General features: G+C 42.3%; 1 protein-coding gene across 1 annotated transcript in view; it reads left to right on the forward strand.

Annotated features, from left to right (window-relative positions):
• Positions 1-13,139, forward strand: part of PUS7 (pseudouridine synthase 7) — a 57,214-nt gene extending 44,075 nt beyond the window's left edge. The window contains exons 10-16 of the mRNA XM_047695131.1: positions 1,763-1,824; positions 2,841-3,001; positions 3,954-4,080; positions 6,011-6,112; positions 8,991-9,120; positions 10,930-11,021; positions 12,033-13,139. Of these exons, the coding sequence (XP_047551087.1) occupies positions 1,763-1,824; positions 2,841-3,001; positions 3,954-4,080; positions 6,011-6,112; positions 8,991-9,120; positions 10,930-11,021; positions 12,033-12,169 (811 nt within the window). The 3' untranslated portion in view covers positions 12,170-13,139. The remainder of the gene's footprint in view (positions 1-1,762; positions 1,825-2,840; positions 3,002-3,953; positions 4,081-6,010; positions 6,113-8,990; positions 9,121-10,929; positions 11,022-12,032) is intronic.
• Positions 13,140-22,931: the final 9,792 nt, after the last annotated feature.

The raw sequence follows: 22,931 nt of genomic DNA on the forward strand, positions 1-22,931 counted from the left end.
TTCATAGCAGGTGCTCAGCTCTGCTGAGTGTGGAACAGTGTGGAAGGAGTTACATATGATGCGTCAGGGAGGAGCACAGGTGTTTTGCAAGAAACCTATTTACAAAATCAAGGGGCCAGCCAGGTCACAGGTTTTTGAACACAGACATCTTCTATGCCACCTGACCGACCAGTGCCTCATCCTGAACTCATTCTCCGCTCTCTCTGGAGGTGTTGTGGATAGTCTAGCCAGTTGCATAATGTGTCATCCAGGAGAATATTGAAGGACTGATAGAGCATGGCTTCTTCCAGGACTGCTAGGATGGCCAGCAGTAGGAGTCTGTTACGTAATTAATCACATTAGTAGATAAAAAATCGATATGATCATATCATTGGATACCAAACAGCATTTTATACAGTTTAATATGCAAAAATATGCCATATAGGTTTCTTAAATATGAAAAATAAAAATCCCAATTAACTAAAAACAAAAATTAGTAGAAGGGATTTCGGTATCCTTTTGGTGGGGAAAGCCTTTCTTCTTTTAAAGATTTAGTTTTAGAGAGAGGGAAAAAGTGAGTAGGCGGGGTGCGTGGAGGAGGAGGACAGAATCTCAAGCAGACTCCCCACTGAGCATGGAGCCTGACTTGGGACTCCCTATGGAGCTCAACCCCACAGTCATGGGATCATAAGATCATGACTTGAGCCAAAACCAAGATTTGGGCACTTAACTGACCCAGGTGCCACTAGGGAAGGCCTTTCTAAGCATGATTCCCAACACCAGAAATCTTAACTGGAAGAATTTAGGTAAGACACCCAAAATAGAATTTTTGTATGGCAACATATAATGGAATAAAAGTTAAAGGAAAAATTGGATATGCTTACAGATTTATCAAAAACATCATGGAGGCACCTGGTTGGTTCAGTCAGTGGAGCGTGTGACTCTTAATCTTGGGGTTGTGAGTTCTACCCCCACATTGAATATAGAGGTTACTTAAAAATAAAATCTTTAATGGGGCTCCTTGGTGACTTAGTCAATTAAGCGTCTGCCTTTGGGTCAGGTTATGATCCCAGAGTCCTGGGATCAAGTCCCACTTGGGGCTCGCTGCTCAGTGGGGAATCTGCTTCTCCCTCTGCCCCTTCCCTTCCCTGTCCACTCCCCCAGCCCCATCGCTCGTTGCCTCTCACTTTCTGTTGCTCTCTCTCTCTCTCAAATCTTCTAAAAAAAATTTTTTTTTAAGTTATGAAAAATACTCTCTAAAGTGTTGATTTAGATAGTGTTAGATAACAGGTAACCTTTCTTACATACTATTTAATTTTTAAGAAGCATATATTATAATCAGTAAAAATAAAGGTATTTCCATTTTCGCAAGAATAGTAAGGAAGGATAAAGTGTTATTTATTCTGTTTGTCTAGGCAAAAAGGTATTAACAAGGAGGAGAAATTTCTTGAGAAGTTTCAAGTGCAGAAAGGCTTAACTTTGATTTATACATGTAATACCATGTATAACAGCTTGATGAGTTGGTAGTATTTATACTATTAGCATTTTAAAACTGAGGGTGATACTGAATGTTAATGAGTGAACATGCTCTTCATTTTGTTCTCTCATTTTTAAGTTCTTTTGGCATTTACGTTTGAAACCTTTATCATTATATTAGTTTTCCAGCTCACTTTTGCATTTAATAAGATATAGACAGTTAACATGATTTGTGACTGCACAGATTTTGACATATATAATACATCTTACTGCAAAATTAAGTAAAATAAATGATGTTTAATTTTAGAGCTATCCTGCAGAATTCCTGGACTGAAGTCATGGATTTAATATTGAAACCCCGTTCTGGAGGTATGAATAAAATTCATGTTAATGAAAGAAATAGAATATTTTGTTAAGTATTCGTGGAATTGCTTTGAATAAAAAGTATGTGTGCATACTGGGGGTGGTTATTTCAGAATTTTCAAGATTGTTTTTATAGTAAAATAAAAGGATAATTCATTTTTTCACAAATTCTGTATATATATATATGTGAGATTTATAACATATCCTGTTTTCAGCAGTTTAGCTCATCTAATTTATTCATTCATAAATGAATACATGTATTTCCTTTTCCCTGTGCTCTGCTAAATCTCTGAACATTCAGGAATGCAGACACATTTCACTTGTGGTTAATTTTTAAGCATAGCGTGATAGAATGTAAAAACTGGGCCAAAAAATGTTGAGGATTTTTAGTTTAAAGAGTTTGTCAAGAACTTCCCAGAAAGTACCTCTACATTCATACTGTATGAAAAAAAGATTTAAGTGCTACTGTACTAGGGCGCCTGGGTGGCTCAGTCAGTTAAGGGTCTGACTCTTGATTTCAGCGCAGTCTTGATCTCAGGGTCGTGAGTTTGAGCCCCACTTTGGGTTCTGTGCTGGGCATAGGCCTCTTTAAAAAAAAAAAAAAAAAAAACCTGTACAAATTATCAAAACAGGTATGCCCTTTGTGTAATCGTTTCCAAATTAAGAGAGATAAAGTTGTCTAATTTTAAGGAGAGTGGCCTCTTAAATTTACCCACCCAGTAGAGAAGGAGAAGGAAGAAAGGCCTACCTGGGTTTTGTGTTGTGACTCAGCCATTATCATGGAACAGTAATGGTGTTTAAATCCTGGGGTGGCGGAAGGTGGACAGAGCCGGCTGGTTCAGTGCGCTCTGCCTGTCCTGTCTTGTCACGTTCTGGTGGCTGTTCTCAGGTGAGCAGAAGCTGTTCAGAGTACCTGAAGCACAGAGAGCCTTTTCTAATTTTGTGTCCTCTCAGCAGCACATTAAGTTACAGAAATCTGCCTGTCAATAATTTATTTTAATCACAGCTTTTCTTCCCCCCAGCCGAAAAGGGCTACTTGGTTAAGTGCAGAGAAGAGTGGGCAAAGACCAAAGACCCAGCCGCTGCCCTCAGAAAACTTCCTGTCAAAAGGTGTGTGGAAGGGCAGCTGCTTCGAGGACTTTCAAAATATGGAATGAAGAATATAGTCTCTGCGTTTGGCATAGTGAGTCCTATTTGTGAAGTCAGGCGAATGACTTGAGGTGGCTTAATGCTTTTTAAATTTTTTCTTTAAATATTTTACTAAATTTTGAGAGAGCAGAAGGTAAATAAGGATCCTTTGGTGATCTCTGAGTGGCAGGTGACCAGAGTGATCCTTGTTTGTGCCCTGAACGGTGATGGGGGTGGAGGGTGGGTGCAGGAAATGTTGGCAGTAACTGTTAACGTTGAGGGCATGAGAAGAGCATTGAAATGGAAGATATTATCCACAAGGAAATTTAAGTTAACCATCTTGGTACTTCAGAAATTCACAGACCATGTTAGAGTTCATTTCTTGGTCATTCTCCAGCATCAGCCCTGTGACCTACCTAAGTAAGAGGCTGCACGAGGAGTGGTCTAAATGATCACATTTTAGTTTGGTTTCTTCGTGGTGGTTCAGCAGTGGGTCCCATCTTGGCACGCATGGCTTGTGCTAGCATTCGGATACCTGTAACCCAGAAGAGACCAAAGTTTAACTCTTCACCTTCAGTCTTTTCTGCTCTTCCCCAGGGAAACAAAACAGCTTTTTTGCTGCATTAAATTAGTTGTCCGTTCCTTCAGGTTTTCTCCTTCCATGGAATTAATCAGGAAGGAAGCATGGTCTGCTCTGTAAGTGACGTGTCAGTTTCTGCAGTAGGAGCGCTGTGTCTTTGAATCAGGGTATAGGGTCTCCCAGAGTTGCCTTCGTTGCATGAATGCCTGGCAGCTGCTGAAATCGGAGCGACTGAGCACTCGTAGGCACAGGGGCTCTGTCCCTCACACTGGTTGCTGTGTGTCACCCACTGTTTCTATCCATTCAGCATATGGGCTGCTTATCCTAGGGTCACCACTAAACAAATGAGATGTCTTGGAAAGTACAGTACTTCTAATACTCAGAATGTGTATTTTTTTTTCCTTGCCCATTTTTTTCTTCCTTCCAGATACCAAGAAATAATCGCCTGATGTATATTCATAGCTATCAAAGCTATGTGTGGAATAACATGGTAAGCAAGAGAATAGAAGAGTATGGACTGAAGCCTGTTCCAGGGGACCTTGTTCTCAAAGGAGGTAAAAAGGCAGATATCCTCATTCCATCCAACTAGGCTTAGCTGTTTGTGCTTAAAATGCAGCCTGGCCACTAAAGAGAGAGAGATGTCTGGTAAAGTTGAAATGGAAAGACGTTGTAAACTCAGATTGAACAGTTTGGACCTGTGTCTTTAATGAAAATATATATCCAGTTAGGGATGCCTGGGTGGCTCAGTCCGTTAAGTGTCTGCCTTTGGCTCAGGTCATGATCCTGCAGTCCTGGGATCGAGCCCTGCATCGGGCTCCCGGCTCAGTGGGGAGTCCCTCTTCCTCTCCCTCTGCCTGCCATTCCCCCTGCTTGTGCTCTCTGTCTCTCTCTCTGTCAAAGGAGTAATCTCCAATTTGAATAAGTACCTAACTCTCTCTGGGTCTCTGGGCTATTTCTCAGCTAGAATAAGATTTGGACTCAGTGTTGCCTTAAATCTTTTTCCAAACTGTAATCTGGGTCTTGCAGTTACTCCTCTCTACTTCTGGACATACCTTGGCCTCTCAGCTGTTGTCTGCCAGTTTCAAAGAGTTTCTTTAAGTCAACACTCAGCTGGAGCCCGCTTTACATACGGGCCATGATATAACAGATATTTAGTGCATACCCTGTGCCCACAGCATTCAGAAGACACACAGATGATCCCCTCTGATGCCAATCCCTCTCACTACGGGCCAGGCCTTGTGCTAAGCCCTTTGTCTGCATTTTCTGGTTTAAAGTTCATAGTATTCTGTGAAGTATTCTCTCTGTTCTTCAGACGAGGTTCACAGGGTTCCATGGCTGGTTAAAGAAAGAAAAGCAGGGGCGCCTGGGTGGCTCAGTGGGTTAAAGCCTCTGCTTTTGGCTTGGGTCATGATCTCAGGGTCCTGGGATTGAGCCCCGCATTAGGCTCTCTGCTCAACAGGGAGCCTGCTTCCCCCACCCTCTCTGCCTACTTGTGATCTCTGTCTGTCAAATAAATAAATAAAATCTTTAAAAAAAAAAAAGAAAGAAAAGGCAGGGATTCAGAATCAAGGTTTGTCTGTTTCCATAGTCCACTTCCTTCTGGCATACCCACCTGTCCTTCTACTATCTGCAGAAATAGCCTGCTCATCTGCATGTATGCCTGATAGATCCAGGTTTCTGTTGAGAAATGTTGATTATCCTAAATTAGTAGTTTTTAACCTCATTTAGTGTTGATTACATCCAGTGTATTTTGATGTCCCATGTGCCATTACATTTCATTCTCTAAATGCAGGTGGATTTTTTAAAATTATTCTCTTAGGGCGCCTGGGTGGCTCAGTGGGTTAAGCCGCCGCCTTCAGCTCAGGTCATGATCCCAGGGTCCTGGGATCGAGTCCCACATCGGACTCTCTCCTCAGCAGGGAGCCTGGCTTTCCTTCCTCTATCTCTGCCTGCCTCTCTGCCTACTTGTGATCTCTGTCAAATAAATAAATAAAATCTTTAATAAATAAATAAATAAATAAATAAATAAATAAAATTATTCTCTTAGCAAAATGCATCCATTGATGATAGCATTCTAGATGGTATTTTATAGTGTTGTTTATAAAGGAGCTGATCATTTTTTTTTTAATTTTTATTTTTTATAAACATATATTTTTATTCCCAGGGGTACAGGTCTGTGAATTGCCAGGTTTACACACTTCACAGGAGCTGATCATTTAAAAAAAAATTCTAAAAAATTGAGGGTGCAACTGAGAAATTTTTTTTTCGCTTCCCACTTGTTCTCAGTCCATGATTTTTATTTCTTGGGTAGAGCAGAAAAGACAAAAAGATCCCTAACTTCATTTCTTAAGCTTTGTAGGCCACTCAGCCATGTCAACTTGCCCTTTTGACTTCTTAGATGTGTATAATTTTAGAAGCTCAGGCTCATGAAAATATTACCTATTTTCACAATTTTTCTCAATTTCTCTTTTTGTGAACTTGCAGCTACAGCCACCTACATCGATGAAGAAGATGTTAATAATTACTCCATCCATGATGTGGTAATGCCCTTGCCAGGTTTTGATGTTATCTACCCAAAGCATAAAAGTAAGTTCCCTGTTTGGGGAAAACAGTTCAAAGTTTGACGTATTTAAGCCATTGGCTGTGAAGAGTAGAGAGAGGAGGGAAAAATAATCAGTACTTGAAATAGAATTTTAGAACTTTGATTTCCATCAGACTTGAAAATGTTTCAATTTCAGGCATTTATAAATCATATTTACATATAAAGTCCCCCAGGAAGGGATGTATTGAGATAGATAAATTAATTTTTTTATTTTTAAGAAGTCTCTTATACCCAACATGGGGCTCAAACTTACAACCCCAAGATCAAGAATCCCTTAATCTACTGATTACTCTAGCCAGGCCCCCCTGGATAATTAAATTGAGAAGCAAAATGGTGGTGGTGGTGGCAGCGGTAATGGGGTAGTTGTAGTAGTGTTGGTATTATTGTTCCTAGTGTTGCTGTTATTAGTGGCATCATTTAAATTTCTGAAATCCACTAATTCTTATAAAGGATAGGAAGGCTTTGGAAAAAGTCATTGAGAAAGTGAATGGATTGTTCAACTTTACCTTCCTTCAGCCTTTTTTCTTTGACACCATGTAAATAATACCTGCTTACTGTGTTTTAAAAGTCAACAAGCACAGAAGCTTATGGAGTGAAAAGTGAGCATTCACTACCCTTATTTCCCATTCCCCATAGGCTGTTAGGAATTACTTCCCTTATCTTCATGGATTAGGGTTGGGGGTTGTGGACTGGAACTTTCATTCTTCAGGGATTCAGAAATTGGAAAAAAGAAGGCAACTCTGAGCATGGGACCAGCTTGATGGATCTGACCCTGGAAGTTTACCCTTAGCCAGAACTGGTCTGTGGGAGGTTATTTCTTGTAAAAAAAAAAACCTTTTTGCAAACAGCACCCTAACAGATTGCCTCTCAGACATCACAAGGTACCCGATGAAAAAGAGGATTCACGCCCTCCTTGGGCAGGATCAATAAATAGCATTCTCCAACCACTGGCCTCTGAATATTATTGATGTTACAGCCTATCCTTTTTTAAAAAAAATTATGTAGGGGCGCCTGGGTGGCTCAGTGGGCTAAGCCGCTGCCTTCGGCTCAGGTCATGATCTCAGGGTCCTGGGATGGAGCCCCGCATCGGGCTCTCTGCTCAGCGGGGAGCCTGCTTCCTCCTCTCTCTCTGCCTGCCTCTCTGCCTACTTGTGATCTCTCTCTCTCTCTGTCAAAACAAATAAATAATCTTTTAAAAAAAAACAAAACAAAAAAAAACTTTTCTCTTGGAGCACCTGGGTGGCGCAGCTGATTAGCATCTGACTCTTGATTGCAGCTCCGGTCTTGATCTCAGGGTCATGAGTTCAGGCCCCACGTTGGGCGCCTCCTTGAACCAACAAATGAGAACCATCTTTTCTGTCAAGGGACCAGAATGGTTTTCCTGTTCTGTTCCTTGAAATTGTACAAGTTAGAGAATGATTCAATAATAACACCCTTCTTTGACAATGCAGATACTTAAAAAAGTTAGTCATCTGCCACTTCCATGTTGGTTGACACAGTCAAACTGCTGTGCTCCTCATACTTCCGAGGCTGACTTTGCTGAGGGGCAGGAACAGAGACGAGGAGGCCCTGAGGACACACTGACACTGGGAACTAGTGAGAAGGAAAGCACTTAAGATGCTCAGACCCACACTTGCTCTCTTTCCAAGAAAGAAAAAGTGAACATTCTTTTCTTCTTTCTTGTACCTCTCAGGATCAGAATTATGGGCTAATGCCAGTTAAGACATAAATTCAGCACAGCCTTTGACCAGGCCGTTCATGGAAACCTTGTGGCCAGGACAGGGGCTCACAGACTGCATGGGTGGCAGGTCGGGCGCATGGATGGGTAACACACGCGCACGCGGTGTCCAGCTGTGCTCAGTGTAGGGATCCCTATTGTCTCATAGGTGTGTTGTGAGGGAGTCTTTCCTTCACGCTGGTCTACCCGGCATTTTTTATGAATAACTTGAATCAAGAAACCTGTTTATCATGTTTGCAGATTCTTTTACCCAGAATGGTTAATACTAATTGTATGAAAAATAAGTTTTTTGAAAAGAACTGCAGAAGGTATTGAATAGGGTTTAATGTAAATAGTATTCTTGTAAAGGCCTAGTTTGATAGTAGTCTACGTAAAGTATCTGGAGTTCTTACTAGCATCAGACTGCTACTCTGAGGCCGATTGAGTGTTTTGTGGGGAGTACAGAAACGGCAGAGGAGGGACAGTTGAAGGAACAGGTGTGTGACCTAGAGAAGAAACGGCTTAAAGGGCCAGTACTCGTGAGTACGTGAGGGCAGTGAATCCTCTGTGTTCCAAAGCAATCAGCGGAAGTTCTAAGAAGACAGATTACAGCCCGGAATAAGGGGCTTTCTAACAATTGTGTTTCTCACAAGGAATTGGTGACCAGTAACTGGCCACATGCAAGCAAGGCTGGATGACGGCCTCTCTCGGGTATTCCCACATCAGGTGTGAGGCTGAGCCCATATGGTTTTCCCAGGTCTCTTATATATATAACTTATATCTGCCTTCTTCTAGAAAGAGTCTGAGGCCATGTGCGTGGTCTCTTCCAGCTCTGAGCATGTATAAATTGTAGGTTAACAACTTCGGAGGAAATGCTTTTGTAGTTAGCTTAAGAACCTATGCCCAGATACTGTGGCTGCTCGCAAGAGATAACTTACAAGTTGGTCCAAACTAAGCTGCAGACTCCTAGACGTGGGAGTAAGTCCCTAAATTTCGATTCCAGAGGACAGGCTGGATTATACATTAGAGGGATTTCTGGTTTTGTTAGGACGATCTAACTGAATGTACACGTTACTCTCTTCATAGTCTAACTGAAGGTAGCTTGCTGGCATGCTGCATTCCAACTAACTTTTTGTATTTTATAGTCAGCGAAGCCTACAGGGAAATGCTCACAGCAGACAACCTGGATATTGACAACATGAGACACAAAATTCGAGATTATTCCTTATCAGGGGCCTACCGAAAGATCATTATTCGTCCTCAGAATGTCAGTTGGTGAGTGACCGTCTGGAATGATACAGAACTGAATTATGTGAGACTGAAAGCTTTTGCATCTCCTATATATGTTCCATCATTTACGACCTGGTGTAGAAGTGCTACTTGCTGTTATTACTATTATTATTGCTATTACTTGGGATTTTTCAAATCATCGGGAAACAAATGAGTGAAAGTGTTAAAGTTAACATTTTATTGACCTTGCTAAATCATTGAAGAAATGTGCGGAGAATAAACTTTTCCCTATTAATAAAAAATTGAGATTTGTTGGGGCACCGGGTGGCTCAGTTAGTTAAGCATCCAGCTCGGTTTTAGCTCAGGTCATGATCTCAGGGTGGTGACATTGAGCCTTGCATCTGGCTCCAGAGTCTGCTTGAGGCTCTTCCCCGCCCCCCCCCCAAATAAAAAGAAAGAAATCTTTTATTTTATTTTTTTTTAAGTATTATTTTATTTTATTTATTTGACAGAGATCACAAGTAGGCAGAAAGGCAGGCAGAGAGAGAGGAAGGGAAGCAGGCTCCCCACTGAGCAGAGAGCCCGACGCGGGGCTTGATCCCAGGACCCTGGGATCATGACCCGAGCTGAAGGCAGAGGCTTTAACCCACTGAGCCACCCAGGTGCCCCAGAAAGAAATCTTTTAAACATTGAGATTTGCTTACCAGAGCTATCCCTGAACAAGCTACCTTTATTCAGAATTAGCTGTCAGTTCCAAACACTGATCTATTTGTTTTTTTTTTTTTTTTTAAAGATTTTATTTATTTATTTGGCAGACAGAGATCACAAGTAGGCAGAGAGGCAGGCAGAGAGAGAGGGGAAGGGAAGCAGGCTCCCTGCTGAGCAGAGAGCCCGATGCGGGGCTCGATCCCAGGACCCCGGGATCACGACCTGAGCCGAAGGCAGAGGCTTTAACCCACTGAGCCACCCAGGTGCCCCTGATCTATTTGTTTTAATAACAGTTTAATAACATTTAATAACAGTTTCTAAAGAGAAAAAAGTATATATGTATTAACTCATTTAAAATATTTTTTTTTTTTAAGATTTTATTTATTTATTTGAGAGAGAGAGACAGTGAGAGAGAGCATGAGTGAGGAGAAGGTCAGAGAGAGAAGCAGACTCCCCGTGGAGCTGGAAGCCCGATGCGGGACTCGATCCCGGGACTCCAGGATCATGACCTGAGCCAAAGGCAGTCGTCCAACCAACTGAGCCACCCAGGCGTCCCTCATTTAAAATATTTTAGTACCTAATGTGAACTAAAGCTTTATTTGATAATTTTTAAAATTGGATCTTGAGTCAGTTGTCCATTGCCAGAAAGTTCTCTTTCCTCTCTCCATCTCCTTCTCCCTTCCTGTCTTCCCTCCTCTTCCTGGGTTGTGGGGTAAGGTTGGCAGGGTTGGACTTGGTCCTCCCCACTCCAGAGAACAGTTCCTCGTGAGTAACCACAGTGTTAGTAGTAAAAACCACTCTGGAGAAAACATAAATGCCATTATTAATTCATTTCGCATCTGTGCAAAGTGAAGTTTACTACCTATCAGTTACATATAAAAAGAATTTCTGTCCCAAGGAAATATATTGTATTTTTTTTTTTTTTTTTTTTTTTTTTTACAGAGGCTGGCATCCTTTGTCACCTTACCATATAGTGATGTAAAGGCAATACTCATGAAAGATCTGGTCCTATCCTGTTACCGAATAGTTCCACCCAGAATTACTTCCAGCAGGCCTATGTGTTTTTCTTTCTAAGCAAATGGCAATGAGCAGCTTAATAACCGTTTATGGCAGTGCACATTCACACTTCTGTTCTGTGTTTTGAAGGGAAGTCGTTGCGTACGATGATCCTAAAATCCCACTCTTCAACACAGATGTGGACAACCTGGAAGGGAAACCACCACCAGTGTTTGCTTCTGGTAAGTTTACTCAGCCGTCAGTTCTGTGTCAATTGTGAAATGTTTTCTTGATCCAAAACATAAAGAAAAAAATGTTGGGGGCACCTAGGTGGTTCAGTAGGTTAAGCATCTGCCTTTGGTTCAGGTCATGATCGCAGTGTCCTGGGTTCGAGCCCCACATCGGGCTCCCTGCTCGGCTGGGAGCCTGCTTCTCCCTCTGCCTGCCCCTCCCCTTGCTTATACTCACTCTTTCTCTCTCTCTGTCAAATAAAATCTTTAAAAAACAAAACAGAAACTCTTGGGGTGCCTGGGGTGGCTCAGTCAGTTAAGTGTCTGCCTTCGGCTCGGGTCATGATCCCAGGGTCCAGGGATCGAGCCCTGAGTTGGTCTCCCTGCTCGGCTGGGAATCTGCTCCTCCCTCTGCCTGCTGCTAACACTCCTTGTGCTCTTTCTCTGTCTCTCTCAAATAAATGAATAAAGCCTTTGAAAAGAAAGAAAGAAAAAAACTCTTACAATCACCACCACCTTCCACCAGCTCAGTGACTTCTATTTTGTGTTTTGTCATCTTAGTTTCATGGTTATACCTTAATAATTAAAACGGTAGATTTTGCTGAGAATGAAGGAACGTTACGGAAGGTTGTGGTGTTAGGTGATCGAATATTTCCTCCACCGCCTCCCCACGTCCCCCCAAGTTAACACAGGTGAGTCAAAGTCCAGGAACGGAGTCTAACACATGAAATTTGCCTTGTCATCGTCCAAGTTTTCCCACCATTCCTTTGTCTGTTTCCACCCTATTGCTTTTGTGTCTCCTGCCCTTTTTATGAAGGTTCCAGGTAGAATCACCATAGGGATTCAGCTGGATCCCATACTGCCAGGTCTCACTTCCACGTTTTATTCTCTGAGGCCCCACGGGAAGTAGCGCCTGAGGAAAGGAGTGAGGTGGTTTTCTTTCTGTACAGACGCTAGGACTCGCCCCGGTCTGTCTGCCACTGCCTGCCTTTTCTGACTGTTCTCTTCTCTCTTGCCTGGCAGAAGGCAAATACAGAGCTCTGAAGATGGATTTTTCTCTCCCTCCCTCTACCTACGCTACCATGGCCATTCGCGAAGTGCTAAAAATGGATACCAGCATCAAGAACCAGACCCAGCTGAACACCACCTGGCTCCGCTGAGTCCTTTCCCCCAGGGTTAGAAGACGCACGAGTGTTCGCCGGCTCCCTCTTCCCTTTTCTCTTAGTACAGACCCATAGGAGAACTTTAGATCTTTGTAGTTAAAGATTATTTGTATTTTTTCAGGTTTTTATTAGCTTAATTTGCAGTATTTGTACACATACACAAATCCTGAGGATCCTAATTCTAGCTCAGAGGATATAAATTGATCAGAATATATTTCAGGTGCTTAAATCATAGTAAAATGTCAGCTTTCCTGGCTTTATAATAATTTAAAAAGGACTTTGGTTTAAAGTGCAGTTTTAGGTTTTTGCTACATTCTTAATGGACAACATGAACTTTTAACGTATCCATGAATGGAGTACTCAGTGATGCATTTTAAGAGAAAAGGCAACAAATCTTGACTATGAATAAGTAGCACCCCGCCCCCCAGCTATTACTACAAGTACAGTACTCGTGCTTATTGAAATGATGATAAAACATCGCCAGGTCTGTAGACACACACGTGACTGTGTCATCATCTCACTCCTGCACCAGGTTGAGGCAAGTGCTGAGAGATCTTTCCGTTGCTATAGCTTTGCGTTTATTTTCTCATCGCCTTGCGGAAGGTTGGGTTGATAGGGCTTTTTTTTCCTCAAGGTAAACACATGGAGCGATTTTTATTAGTCAAGGTCTGATTTTTACTCCAGGTGCCTTTTATGTTCAGAACTCCTTCCACTGGACTGGTTATTTGCCCCAAAATAAGTGACAGCAGAGAAGAAAACTTTAAACCTTCACAAGGGCTCCTCCAATCAGCAGCATCGGCCTCTGTCACCTGCCTCATAGGTGTTTGCGTTTCTGGCATTGTGTGAAACTTGTCTCTGGCGTGAGAGGCTACGCGGGCCTTGCCAAGGGTGTGTGTGACGTCAGTGCACCGATTTTTATTTTCTACCATTTCTAGAACAGAGTATAATAAATATTTTTTAAAACTCCTTTCTACTAGTTATATGTTAATCAAATAAATTCTCTAAAACCGAGCGCAAATGAGAACCTTGGCCCAGACTGAGGGCAAGGAACGAAGTGAATGAGGGGTCCTCAGAGATGGTGTCCACACAAAGAGGTGTCCTGCGCGGGTGTGAGATATCACAAGGATACCCTAGTTGCATGTCAGGCTCTACGGCGGTTGGACCAGTTAGACTGGATTCAGGGTTATTCTTCCCGAGGCATCCTTCACTTGCTTCCCAGCATGCTTTCTGGAGAGAGGAACGGAAAAGAGCTTCCCTACCAGGAACATCTCCCCATGGCGGTGTGGGTGACGTGTCCCGTGTCTGGCAGTGGAAGACTTGAGAACTGGTTTTCAGCCCTTGTGTATTAGTGGCGTCCATCACACTGCAGAGGTGAGAAAGGATTAGAGATCTCATGGGAAAGAACCCTCTCAGCTGGCTAGTTTCTACAGAATCTTCTGGCCTACAAAAGCCCAATTTGTTAAATGTATGTTGGACTGTTGGTGCTTTCCAGCGCTAGCAAGTTACTTTCCTTCGTCAGACTGATGAGTGGAAAAGGACTCCCGCAGGGGACCTAACTGCCTAATGCAGGTGCCTCCAGTAGCTCTGCATTTATAAATTTACGTTACTAGGGGGGGAAAAGGCTAAACTTAGAAACATGGTCTTCATCTGGGGAATACTTACAGCCCTGTGGCATGAGTTCGTTTGCCTGCTGCATTAGCCCCCTGCCAGCTTGTGCGTGTTTCCTGGTAAACACCACTGGGAAAGAGGATTCAAGGCTGAGTCTTCGCGCTGCCTTGAGACCCTGGGACCGCCCATCTAACCCCGGGACTTGCCGGCTTGGAATAAATCATTGCCTTAGCATCGACGTCAGGACGTTTTGTTGCTGTTCACAAAGGGGACACATTTCTGTGAGCCTCGTCCTCCATGTACAAATACCTTCTGTTCTCAGTTTTTGCCTAACAGAAATAATAAAAGACCCTTATTTTTTATGATATAAACAGCACTGTTAATTAAGAAGCTAAATAATCAACGCATATTATCACCTGTTTCTGCTCATGGTTTCATGTTGCAGAGAGTAACTAAACAGCCTCTAATCACACTAATAAAAGAATACTTCCGACTTGAGTCCAGCCAAAAACTTAGCATCCGCAGTAGCACACGTACTTAAAACTTGACCAGCTGTGCCACACAGTGCAAACGAGCACAAGCTGCCATTTTTACCAGGATGCTTTTTGTGGCCAAGCTTGCACTAATAAAGATCTCTTTGGGGGCGCCTGAGTGGCTCAGTGGGTTAAGCCGCTGCCTTTGGCTCAGGTCATGATCTCAGGGTCCTGGGATCGAGTCCCGCATTGGGCTCTCTGCTCGGCAGGGAGCCTGCTTCCCTCTCTCTCTCTCTCTCTGTCTACTTGTGATCTCTCTCTGTCAAATAAATAAATAAAATCTTTAAAAAAAAAAGATCTCTTTGTATGTGTGTTACACAATAGGGTGTGTGTGTGTGTGTGTTACTTCCAGTCTGTACGGATGTGTGTGTGTGCGGTATTCGGAGGCAGAGACAGTGCCCTGGCGCTGCCACCGTGAGGAAGTGACAGCACGGGGGACGAGCTCCAAGCTGTGAAGGTCCGGGTTCTGCCCCCACAGGCTGAAGGGTGTGGCTACAGAGCCAAGGATTACAGCACAGTTCTGTCTGATCAGGGAAATCTGCCTTCCTGATTTATAGGGCCATATTCCTATAGGCTAAAACATCTCAGTTTTGGATCATGAATTGAAAAATTGAAGGAAAAAGTATGGATGTTGCCTTATGGGGAAGGAAAGAGAGCAAGTGTGTATAGACACACCCACACACCCCTGGTGGGTGTACACCTATGTATCTACACATACATAGATAGGCTAACTTTTACATGACTTTAAATAAGACCCCCTACTCTAAGTCAGGGCTTTCCAAACTTGAATGTGCGTGGGAACCCCCTGGCAGTCTTGTACACTGTGGGTGTACTTCGGGAACTGCGAGTGGAGTCGGAAATACTTTGCAGTTCTGACAAACTTCCGGAGGGTCCTGTGTTGCTAGTCTGCACACGGCACTTGGGGAAGCAAGGCTGCAGACACAGTGGCCAGTGCAGCAGCCACCAGCCAAAGGTGGTTAACTTAATTTAACTAAAAAAAGTTTTAAGGTGTTATTATTTATTCCACAGAGAGATAGATAGACCAAGAGCATAAGCAGGGGGAGCAGCAGGCGAAGGGCGAGGGAGAAGCAGATGCCCTGCTGAGCAGGGAGCCCGTTGCGGGTCTCGATGCCAGGACCCTGGGATCATGACCTGAGCTGAAGGCAGATGTTTAACTGACAGCCTCCCAGGTCCTCCCCCAACAAATTTTTTTAAGTTAAATCAAATTTATAATGGAGCTTTTCAGCTACCCACAGTTGTACTGCTCCATTGCCATGTATGGGTGGTGGTGGCTGTCCAGAATGGCACCACTCTAGATGTCACACACCAATCACCTGAGCTACACAGGAGTCTGTCGACCAGGTGTGACACCCAGTGGTCCTAATGACTAAGGGCACATTGTACATGTTCAACATGTGCAAGTTGGATGACCTTGCAATTAGATCCAGAGCTCATATTGGTGATTTAGGAGTCCCTCTTGAAATAAATCATCTTAAGAGTATTCCTTAAACTTGCTTCCATTTTCTGGTCTTCTCTGGGACCACCTATGGTCCTGTTTTCCTTCTCTCTGTCCTTGCTTTGATCTGGATACCTCCTCCAAAGATTTAGTCAACCCTGTCTTGGGAAAATCATCCCCTCAAAAGTTGTAACTGCTTTAAATAAAAATGTTCCTTCTTGGGGCACCTGGGTGGTTCAGTTGGTTAAGCTTCTGCCTTCAGCTCAGGTCATGATCCCAGGGTCCTGGGATCAAGCCCTGCATCGGGCTCCCTGCTCATCAGATGAGTCTGCGCCCTTTCCCTCTGTGATCCCTCTAGCACTCTCACTCAAATAATATCTTAAAAAAAAAAAAAAAATGTTCCTTGGGTGGCGCACACTGTGGCTTCTAATGAAAGCAGCAACTATGAAAAGCACGGATGGCTAGAGTCCATATGGTTTGGAGGTCTAGCATGAGTACAGGGATCACTTTGTGTGGCAGCTTCTCCATCTGTGCTGAAGACTCTGGGAAAGTGACCAGTATGTAAAAGAGATGCAAAGGGACCTATAATGGGAGACGTTATTCAAGACCCTTACCTTCTAATGTATACCTCCTATTGTGTCAGGAGCTCCGAATGTTGCTTTAGAACAATGCCGTCCAAGAGAAATATAATATCTGTTCATATGTAATTCAGAATTTTGTAGTAGCTGTATTAAGATAGTAAAAAGATCCATTGATAGATGAAGGGATAAAGACACAATGGACTATTGCTCAGCTATAAAAAAAGATGAGCTCTTACCATTTATAACAAATGGGTATTTAGAGGGTATAATGCTAGGGAAATAAATCAGACGAAGAAAGACAAATACTGTATGATTTCACTTATGTGTGGAATCTAAAAAAAAAAAAACAACTAAAACTAAAAGCAGAAACAGACCCATACATTCAGAGAATAAACTGATAGTTGGGGGGGGAGGGTAGTGGATAGACAATGGGAGGAGGGGTGTGGGAGATAATAGGCTTCAGGTTTTATGGAAGGAATAAGTCATGGGAATAAAAGGCACAGTCTAGGGAGTGTAGTCAATGATACTGTAATAGCATTGTATGGTAACAGATGGGAGCTACTCTAATGAGCACAGCATAAGGTATAGACTTCTCGGAATACTATGTTGTATGCTGGAAGCTAATATAACATTGTGTGTCATCTATACTTCCGTTAAAAAAGTAAAAAGGGGCACCTGTCTTAGCTGGTAGAGCCTGTGACTCTCAATCTTGGGGTCTTGGGTTCATGCCCTACATTGGGTATAAAGATTACTTAAAAAAAATAATTTAAAAAGAGACAAGTGAGATTAACTTTGTGTCTTTTACTTAAACCAATATATCCCAAATATCACTTCAACATGTAATTAATATTAAAAGCTAAAAACAGGGTGCCTGGGTGGCTCAGTGGGTTAGCCTCTGCCTTCGGCTCGGGTCACGATCTCCGGGTCTTGGGATCAAGACGGGCTCTCTGCTTGGTGGGGAGCCCGCTTCCCCCTCTCTCTCTTGCCTGCCTCTCTGCCTACTTGTGATCTCTCTCTCTGTCAAATGAATAAATAAAATCTTTTAAAAAAATAAAAAAGCTAAAAACAGGGGCACTTTGCTGGCTCAGTCAGTGGAACATGTGACTCTCGATCTCGGGGTTGTGAGTTCTAGCCCCACATTTAGGTATAGAGATTACTTAAAAATAAAAATTAAAAAAAAAAGATAATTAAAGCTAAATACATTCCCCTTTTTGTACTGAGTCTTTAACATCCAGTGTGTATTTCATACTTAAAACAGATCTCAACTAGGACCAGCCACATCTCCTGTGCTCAATAGCCACATGGGACCAATGACTACAATATTGGATAGCAAAGTTCTAAAGATCCTTCCTTTATTGCACGTCATCAGTATGATGGCAAATTTGTCTTAAGTGTTACAGTTTAATGTGTAAAATTGGGAATATGGGAGGAAAGTTAATTAAATATGATTTTGAAAAGCTTATTAGACTATTAAGTTTTATGGAGATTGGAGTAAGTATTTTTGCTATGGGAGCACATAAATATCATTAATAGATTTTGAAATATTTCAGAATGCTTGAAGTTTTCCTTAGGCAGTTCCAATCACACTCTGGAATTTTCTCTCTTTAAATATTGCAGAAGCTAATCCTCAGTGCAACCTCTAGATTATAAATTCCAAATCTATGGAATATAAATTGAGGTTTCAGGGCATGAGAATGAGGATTATGTGACTGGTTAGCATAAACCAGAAATTCAGGTTGTGTGGGGGTGGTAAGACAACTGTGATGGGGCTGAGATTTTTGTCTTACTTGTTTTTCTTTTTATTAACAGCTTTGTTGCTGGGCCATCTTGGCCTCTTAGAGCAGGGTCTCTGTGCATTAATTAGGAGGAAGTCAGAATGTGAGTATCTTTAAACAGTGAAAATCTTTCAAAATTAGATATAGTCTATTTTTTTAATTGAAGTGCAGTTGACATACAGTATTAGTTTCAAGTGTAAAATACAGTGCTTCAACATTTATATACATGACAAAGTGATCACCTTGATAACACCTACCTACCATCTGTCACAATACAAAGTAGTTACATATTATCAACTATGTTTCCTATGCTGTACATTTTACCCACAGGTCTTACTTATTTAATACCTGGAAGTTTGTACTTTTAATCCTCTTCCCTTATTCTGCCCAAATCCCACAAGATACAGTTTACTAATTTTTAGATTCCACCCCCACCCAGGGGGAAAACATGACAGGGCTGGGTAGGGGGAGGATCAGGGAGAAGCAGATCCCTAAAGTTGTTTTTTGTTTTTTGTTTAAGATTTTATTTATTTATTTGACAGAGAGATCACAAGTGGGCAGAGAGGCAGGCAGAGAGAGAGGGGAAAGCAGGCTTCCTGCTGAGCAGAGAGCCCGATGCAGGGCTTGATCCCAGGATCCTGAGATCATGACCTGAGCTGAAGACAGAGGATTAACCCACTGAGCCACCCAGATGCCCCTAAAGTTTACTTTAAATACAGCACAGCTTATTGGTATCTCTGGCTTTTTTGTAGGAAAACATGTGGCATTCATTCCACAAATGTTTATTCCATTCCTGGTATATGGAATGAACTGTGTTGCCATCTTTTTTTTTTTTTTAAATTAACATATAATGTTTTATTTGCCCCAGGGGTGCAGGTCTGTGAATCATCAAGCTTTCACATGTCACAGCACTCACCATAGCACATACCCTCCCCAGTGTCCGTCACCCAACCACCCTACCCCTCCCTGCACCCCCACCCCAGCAACCCTCAGTTTGTTTCCTTAGATTAAGAGTCTCTTATGGTTTGTCTCCCTTTGGATCCCATCTTGTTTCATTCCCTAACCCCTATACCCCACCGCCCTGAATCTCAAATTCCTCATAACAGAGAGATCTTAACGATAATTGTCTTTCTCTCATTGACTTATTTCGCTCAACATAATACCGTCTGGTTCCGTCTTTAAGTAGACCTTGCCTTGAGGGAGCTCCTGAGGTCAGTTTGTCCACTACTTCCTTCCTGTGCATCTACTGACTGATGGCAAAGGAGAAAGAGTCCGCGAGCGTGGTGGTAAAGGGACACCCAGCAGAATAAATACGTAACTGTGGAAAGTACATCAGAAAATGGAAGCTTTGTTAAGTGAATAGTCAAGATAACGGAGATAGTTGTTTTTCACAGAACTTTGAAGAACTTTGTAGCACTTAAGACGTTAAGGGTATATTTGTTCTTAGATGTGTAATGTCCTAATTTTAGGTTCAGCAAAGACAGATAATTGCAAAGACATAACTGATATTGTAATAGTTCTGTATAGTGACAGAGGTAGCTAACACCTGTGAGCACAGCATAGCATACAGACAAGTCAAAATCACTCTTATGGACCCGAGACTAACGTTACATTGTCAACTATATTCAAATTAAAAAATTAAATAAAAAGGCATGACTACACTGACCAACCAGAGAGGGCACCTGGCTGGGTCAGTCAGTGGAGCATGTCAGGGTCATGAGTTCAAGCCCCACATTGGGTGCAGAGCTTCCTTTAAAAAAAAAATGAAAAAATAATAAAACTGAGAGTATCCATTTACTGTCCACTAAAATATTAAGGGCAAGACTAAATGTTAAAAAATCCAGATGATTTTCTCTTATAGCTCATGTTACTTTTTTTTTTTTTTTTAGATTTTATTTATTTGACAGAGATCACAAGGAGGCAGAGAGGCAGGCAGAGAGAGAGAGGGGGAAGCAGGCTCCCTGCTGAGCAGAGAGCCCGATGTGGGGTTCGAACCCAGGACCCTGGGATCATGACCTGAGCTGAAGACAGAAGCTTTAATCCACTGAGCCACCCAGGCACCCCTCATGGTACATTTTTTAAAGATACTTTATTTATTTATTTAAAAAGAGCGTGAGTGAGCAGGAAGGGAGGAAGAGCAGAGGGAGAGCCACCCAGGCGCCCCTCATATTACCTTCCAAATGAGTTTCTGATTCGTATTTGCAGTCAAAATCACCAAAGCTAATGTTTAAGAATTCACAATGTATTTTATCTTTTCAAAGAAACAGCTTTCGCTTTCATTGCTTTTTCTCGATTGTTTTCTCGTTTCCAATTTCACTGATTGCTGCTCTATTTTTTTTTTTTCTTTGCTTGTTTTAGGCATAAATTGCTGTTCTTTAGTTGCCTAAGAGGGAAGCTTAGGTCATTGACTTTAGGTCTTCTTTTCTAGAACATGCGTTTAATGTTGTAAATGCCCTGCTAAGCACTGATTTTACTGCATCCCCAAATTTTGGTAAGTTGTATTTTCATTTTCATTTAGTTCAAAATATGTTCTAAGTTCTTCTTGCAGGCTCTTTTTTGACTAGTATGTTATTTAAAGAGTCTTGTTGGGGCGCCTGTGTGGCTCAGTGGGTTAAGCCGCTGCCTTCGGCTCAGGTCATGATCTCGGAGTCCTGGGATCGAGCCCTGCATCGGGCTCTCTGCTCTCTCGGGGAGCCTGCTTCCTTCTCTCTCTCTGCCTGCCTCTCTGCCTGCTTGAGATCTCTCTGTCAAAAAAAAAAAAAAAAAAAAAAAAAAAAAAAAAAAATCTTAAAAAAAAAAATAAATAAAGAGTCTTGTTAATCTCCAGATATTTGGGGTTTACAAGCTTTCTGTAGTTGGTTTCTCGTTTCAATTCATGTGCTCTGGGGCACCTGGGTGGCTCAGTCCGTTGAGCATCTGCCTTTGGCTCAGATCATGATCCCGGATTCCTGGGGCTGAGCCCCTGCATCAGCAGGGGGTCTGCTTATCCCTCTCCCTCACCCCTGCTCATGCTTGCCCGCTCGCTCACTCTCTTGTGTTCTCTTTCTCAAATAAATAAAATCTTTCAAAAATAAATAAATAATTTCATGTGATCTGAGAATGTTGCTTTGTATATATGTCTTTTCAAAAATTCCTTCATGTATGGTTTATGGCCCAGAATACGGTTTATCTTGGTGAGTGTTCACGTGAGCCTGAGAAGAATGTATATTCTGCTGTTGTTAGACGAAATGTTCTATAGATGTTGAGCAGACCAAGTTGACTTACAGTGCTGTTCAGGTCAACTAGATCCTTACTGATTTTCTGCCTTCTGGATCTATTCATTACCGAAAGAGGAGTGTTCGAGTCTCTTGAAGCAATAGTGGGTTTATCTGTCTCTCCTTGAATTTCTGTCAGTTTTTGCCTCACATATTTTGACACACTGTTGTCAAGTGCATAGGTGTTTAAGACTGTTAAGTCTAGGGATGCCTGGGTGGCTCAGTTGGTTAAGCTGCTGCCTTTGGCTCTGGTCATGATCCTGGCATCCTGGGATCAAGTCCCATATCGGGCTCTTTGCTCGGCGGGGAACCTGCTTCTCCCTCTGTCTCTGCCTGCCTCTCTGCCTACTGGTGATCTCTCTCTCTCTGACAAATAAATAAATAAAATCTTAAAAAAAAAAAAAAGACTGTTAAGTCTACTTGGAGAATTAACTTCTTTATCTTTACATAATGCTCCTCTTTATCTCTGATCATTTTCCTTCTTCTGAAATCTGACATTAATACAGCTACTCCAGGTTACTTTTTATTAGTGTTTTCAGGGTATCACTTTACTTTTAACTTAAATCTTTATATTTATAGTGGACTTCTTTTAGACAACATACAATTGGGTCTTGGGTTTTGTTTTTGGTTTTTTTTTTTAAGATTTTATTTATTTGACAAAGAGAGATCACAAGTAGGCAAAGAGGCAGGCAGAGAGAGAAGAGGAGGCAGGCTCCCTGCTGAGCAGAGAGCCCGATGTGGGGCTCCATCCCAGGACTCTGGGATCATGACCTGAGCCGAAGGCAGAGGCTTAATCTACTGAGCCACTCAGGCACCCCTGGGTCTTGTTTTTTAGATCTACTCTGATAGTAGCAGTTAAGGTCTACTTATCCTGCTGAAGAGGGCTTTTTCTTGCCTTGAAACTTAGTATGCCTTACAAATTTTTGTTGAAAGCCTGACATCATGTATTGGGTAATAGGAGATAAGTAGGTGTCCAGTGTGTGGTTTGGTGTTAATCTGGCTAGGAGTTGGACTGTTTCTCATGTTTGTTGCAGCTGTAGGTGTTGGAGGCTTTCATGGCCTCTCACGTCCTTGTTTTATCTTCCCCGGAAACTCCTTCTTAAATAGAATCTGTACCTTTGCTGCTCTTTCAGCTATAGTCCACTGTTATTTTTTAGCCCTGTTGGCACGGTGAGGGGTATAATCTTATTCTAAATCCTATACTAAACCTCAGTTTTTTAAGGGGTCCGTGTCCCTGAGTGTGACTTTCACAAGTGCCTCTCAGCATTTTTCCCTTTAGGTGTGACAGGAAGGCTAGAGGGGGGCTGAATTTGGGTAATTTCCTTCCCCCAGAGTCAGATAAAGCTCTGTTAAGGTCTACTTACCCTGCTGAAGAGGGCTTTGTCATGGAGAACACTCTGTGCATATATCAAAACGGTCACTTTTCCCTCCCCCCTGCCAGAAACACAAGTGTTTCTTCTTGGCTTTTCATAATGAGAACTTAGTGGGGTTTCTAGAAGTAAAATCTACTAGAATGTGGGGGGCCTTTGTAAGGCCACAGCCAATAGGAGTT

This window comes from Lutra lutra, chromosome 11 (genome assembly GCF_902655055.1).
Source record: "Lutra lutra chromosome 11, mLutLut1.2, whole genome shotgun sequence".
Lineage (NCBI taxonomy): Eukaryota > Metazoa > Chordata > Mammalia > Carnivora > Mustelidae > Lutra > Lutra lutra.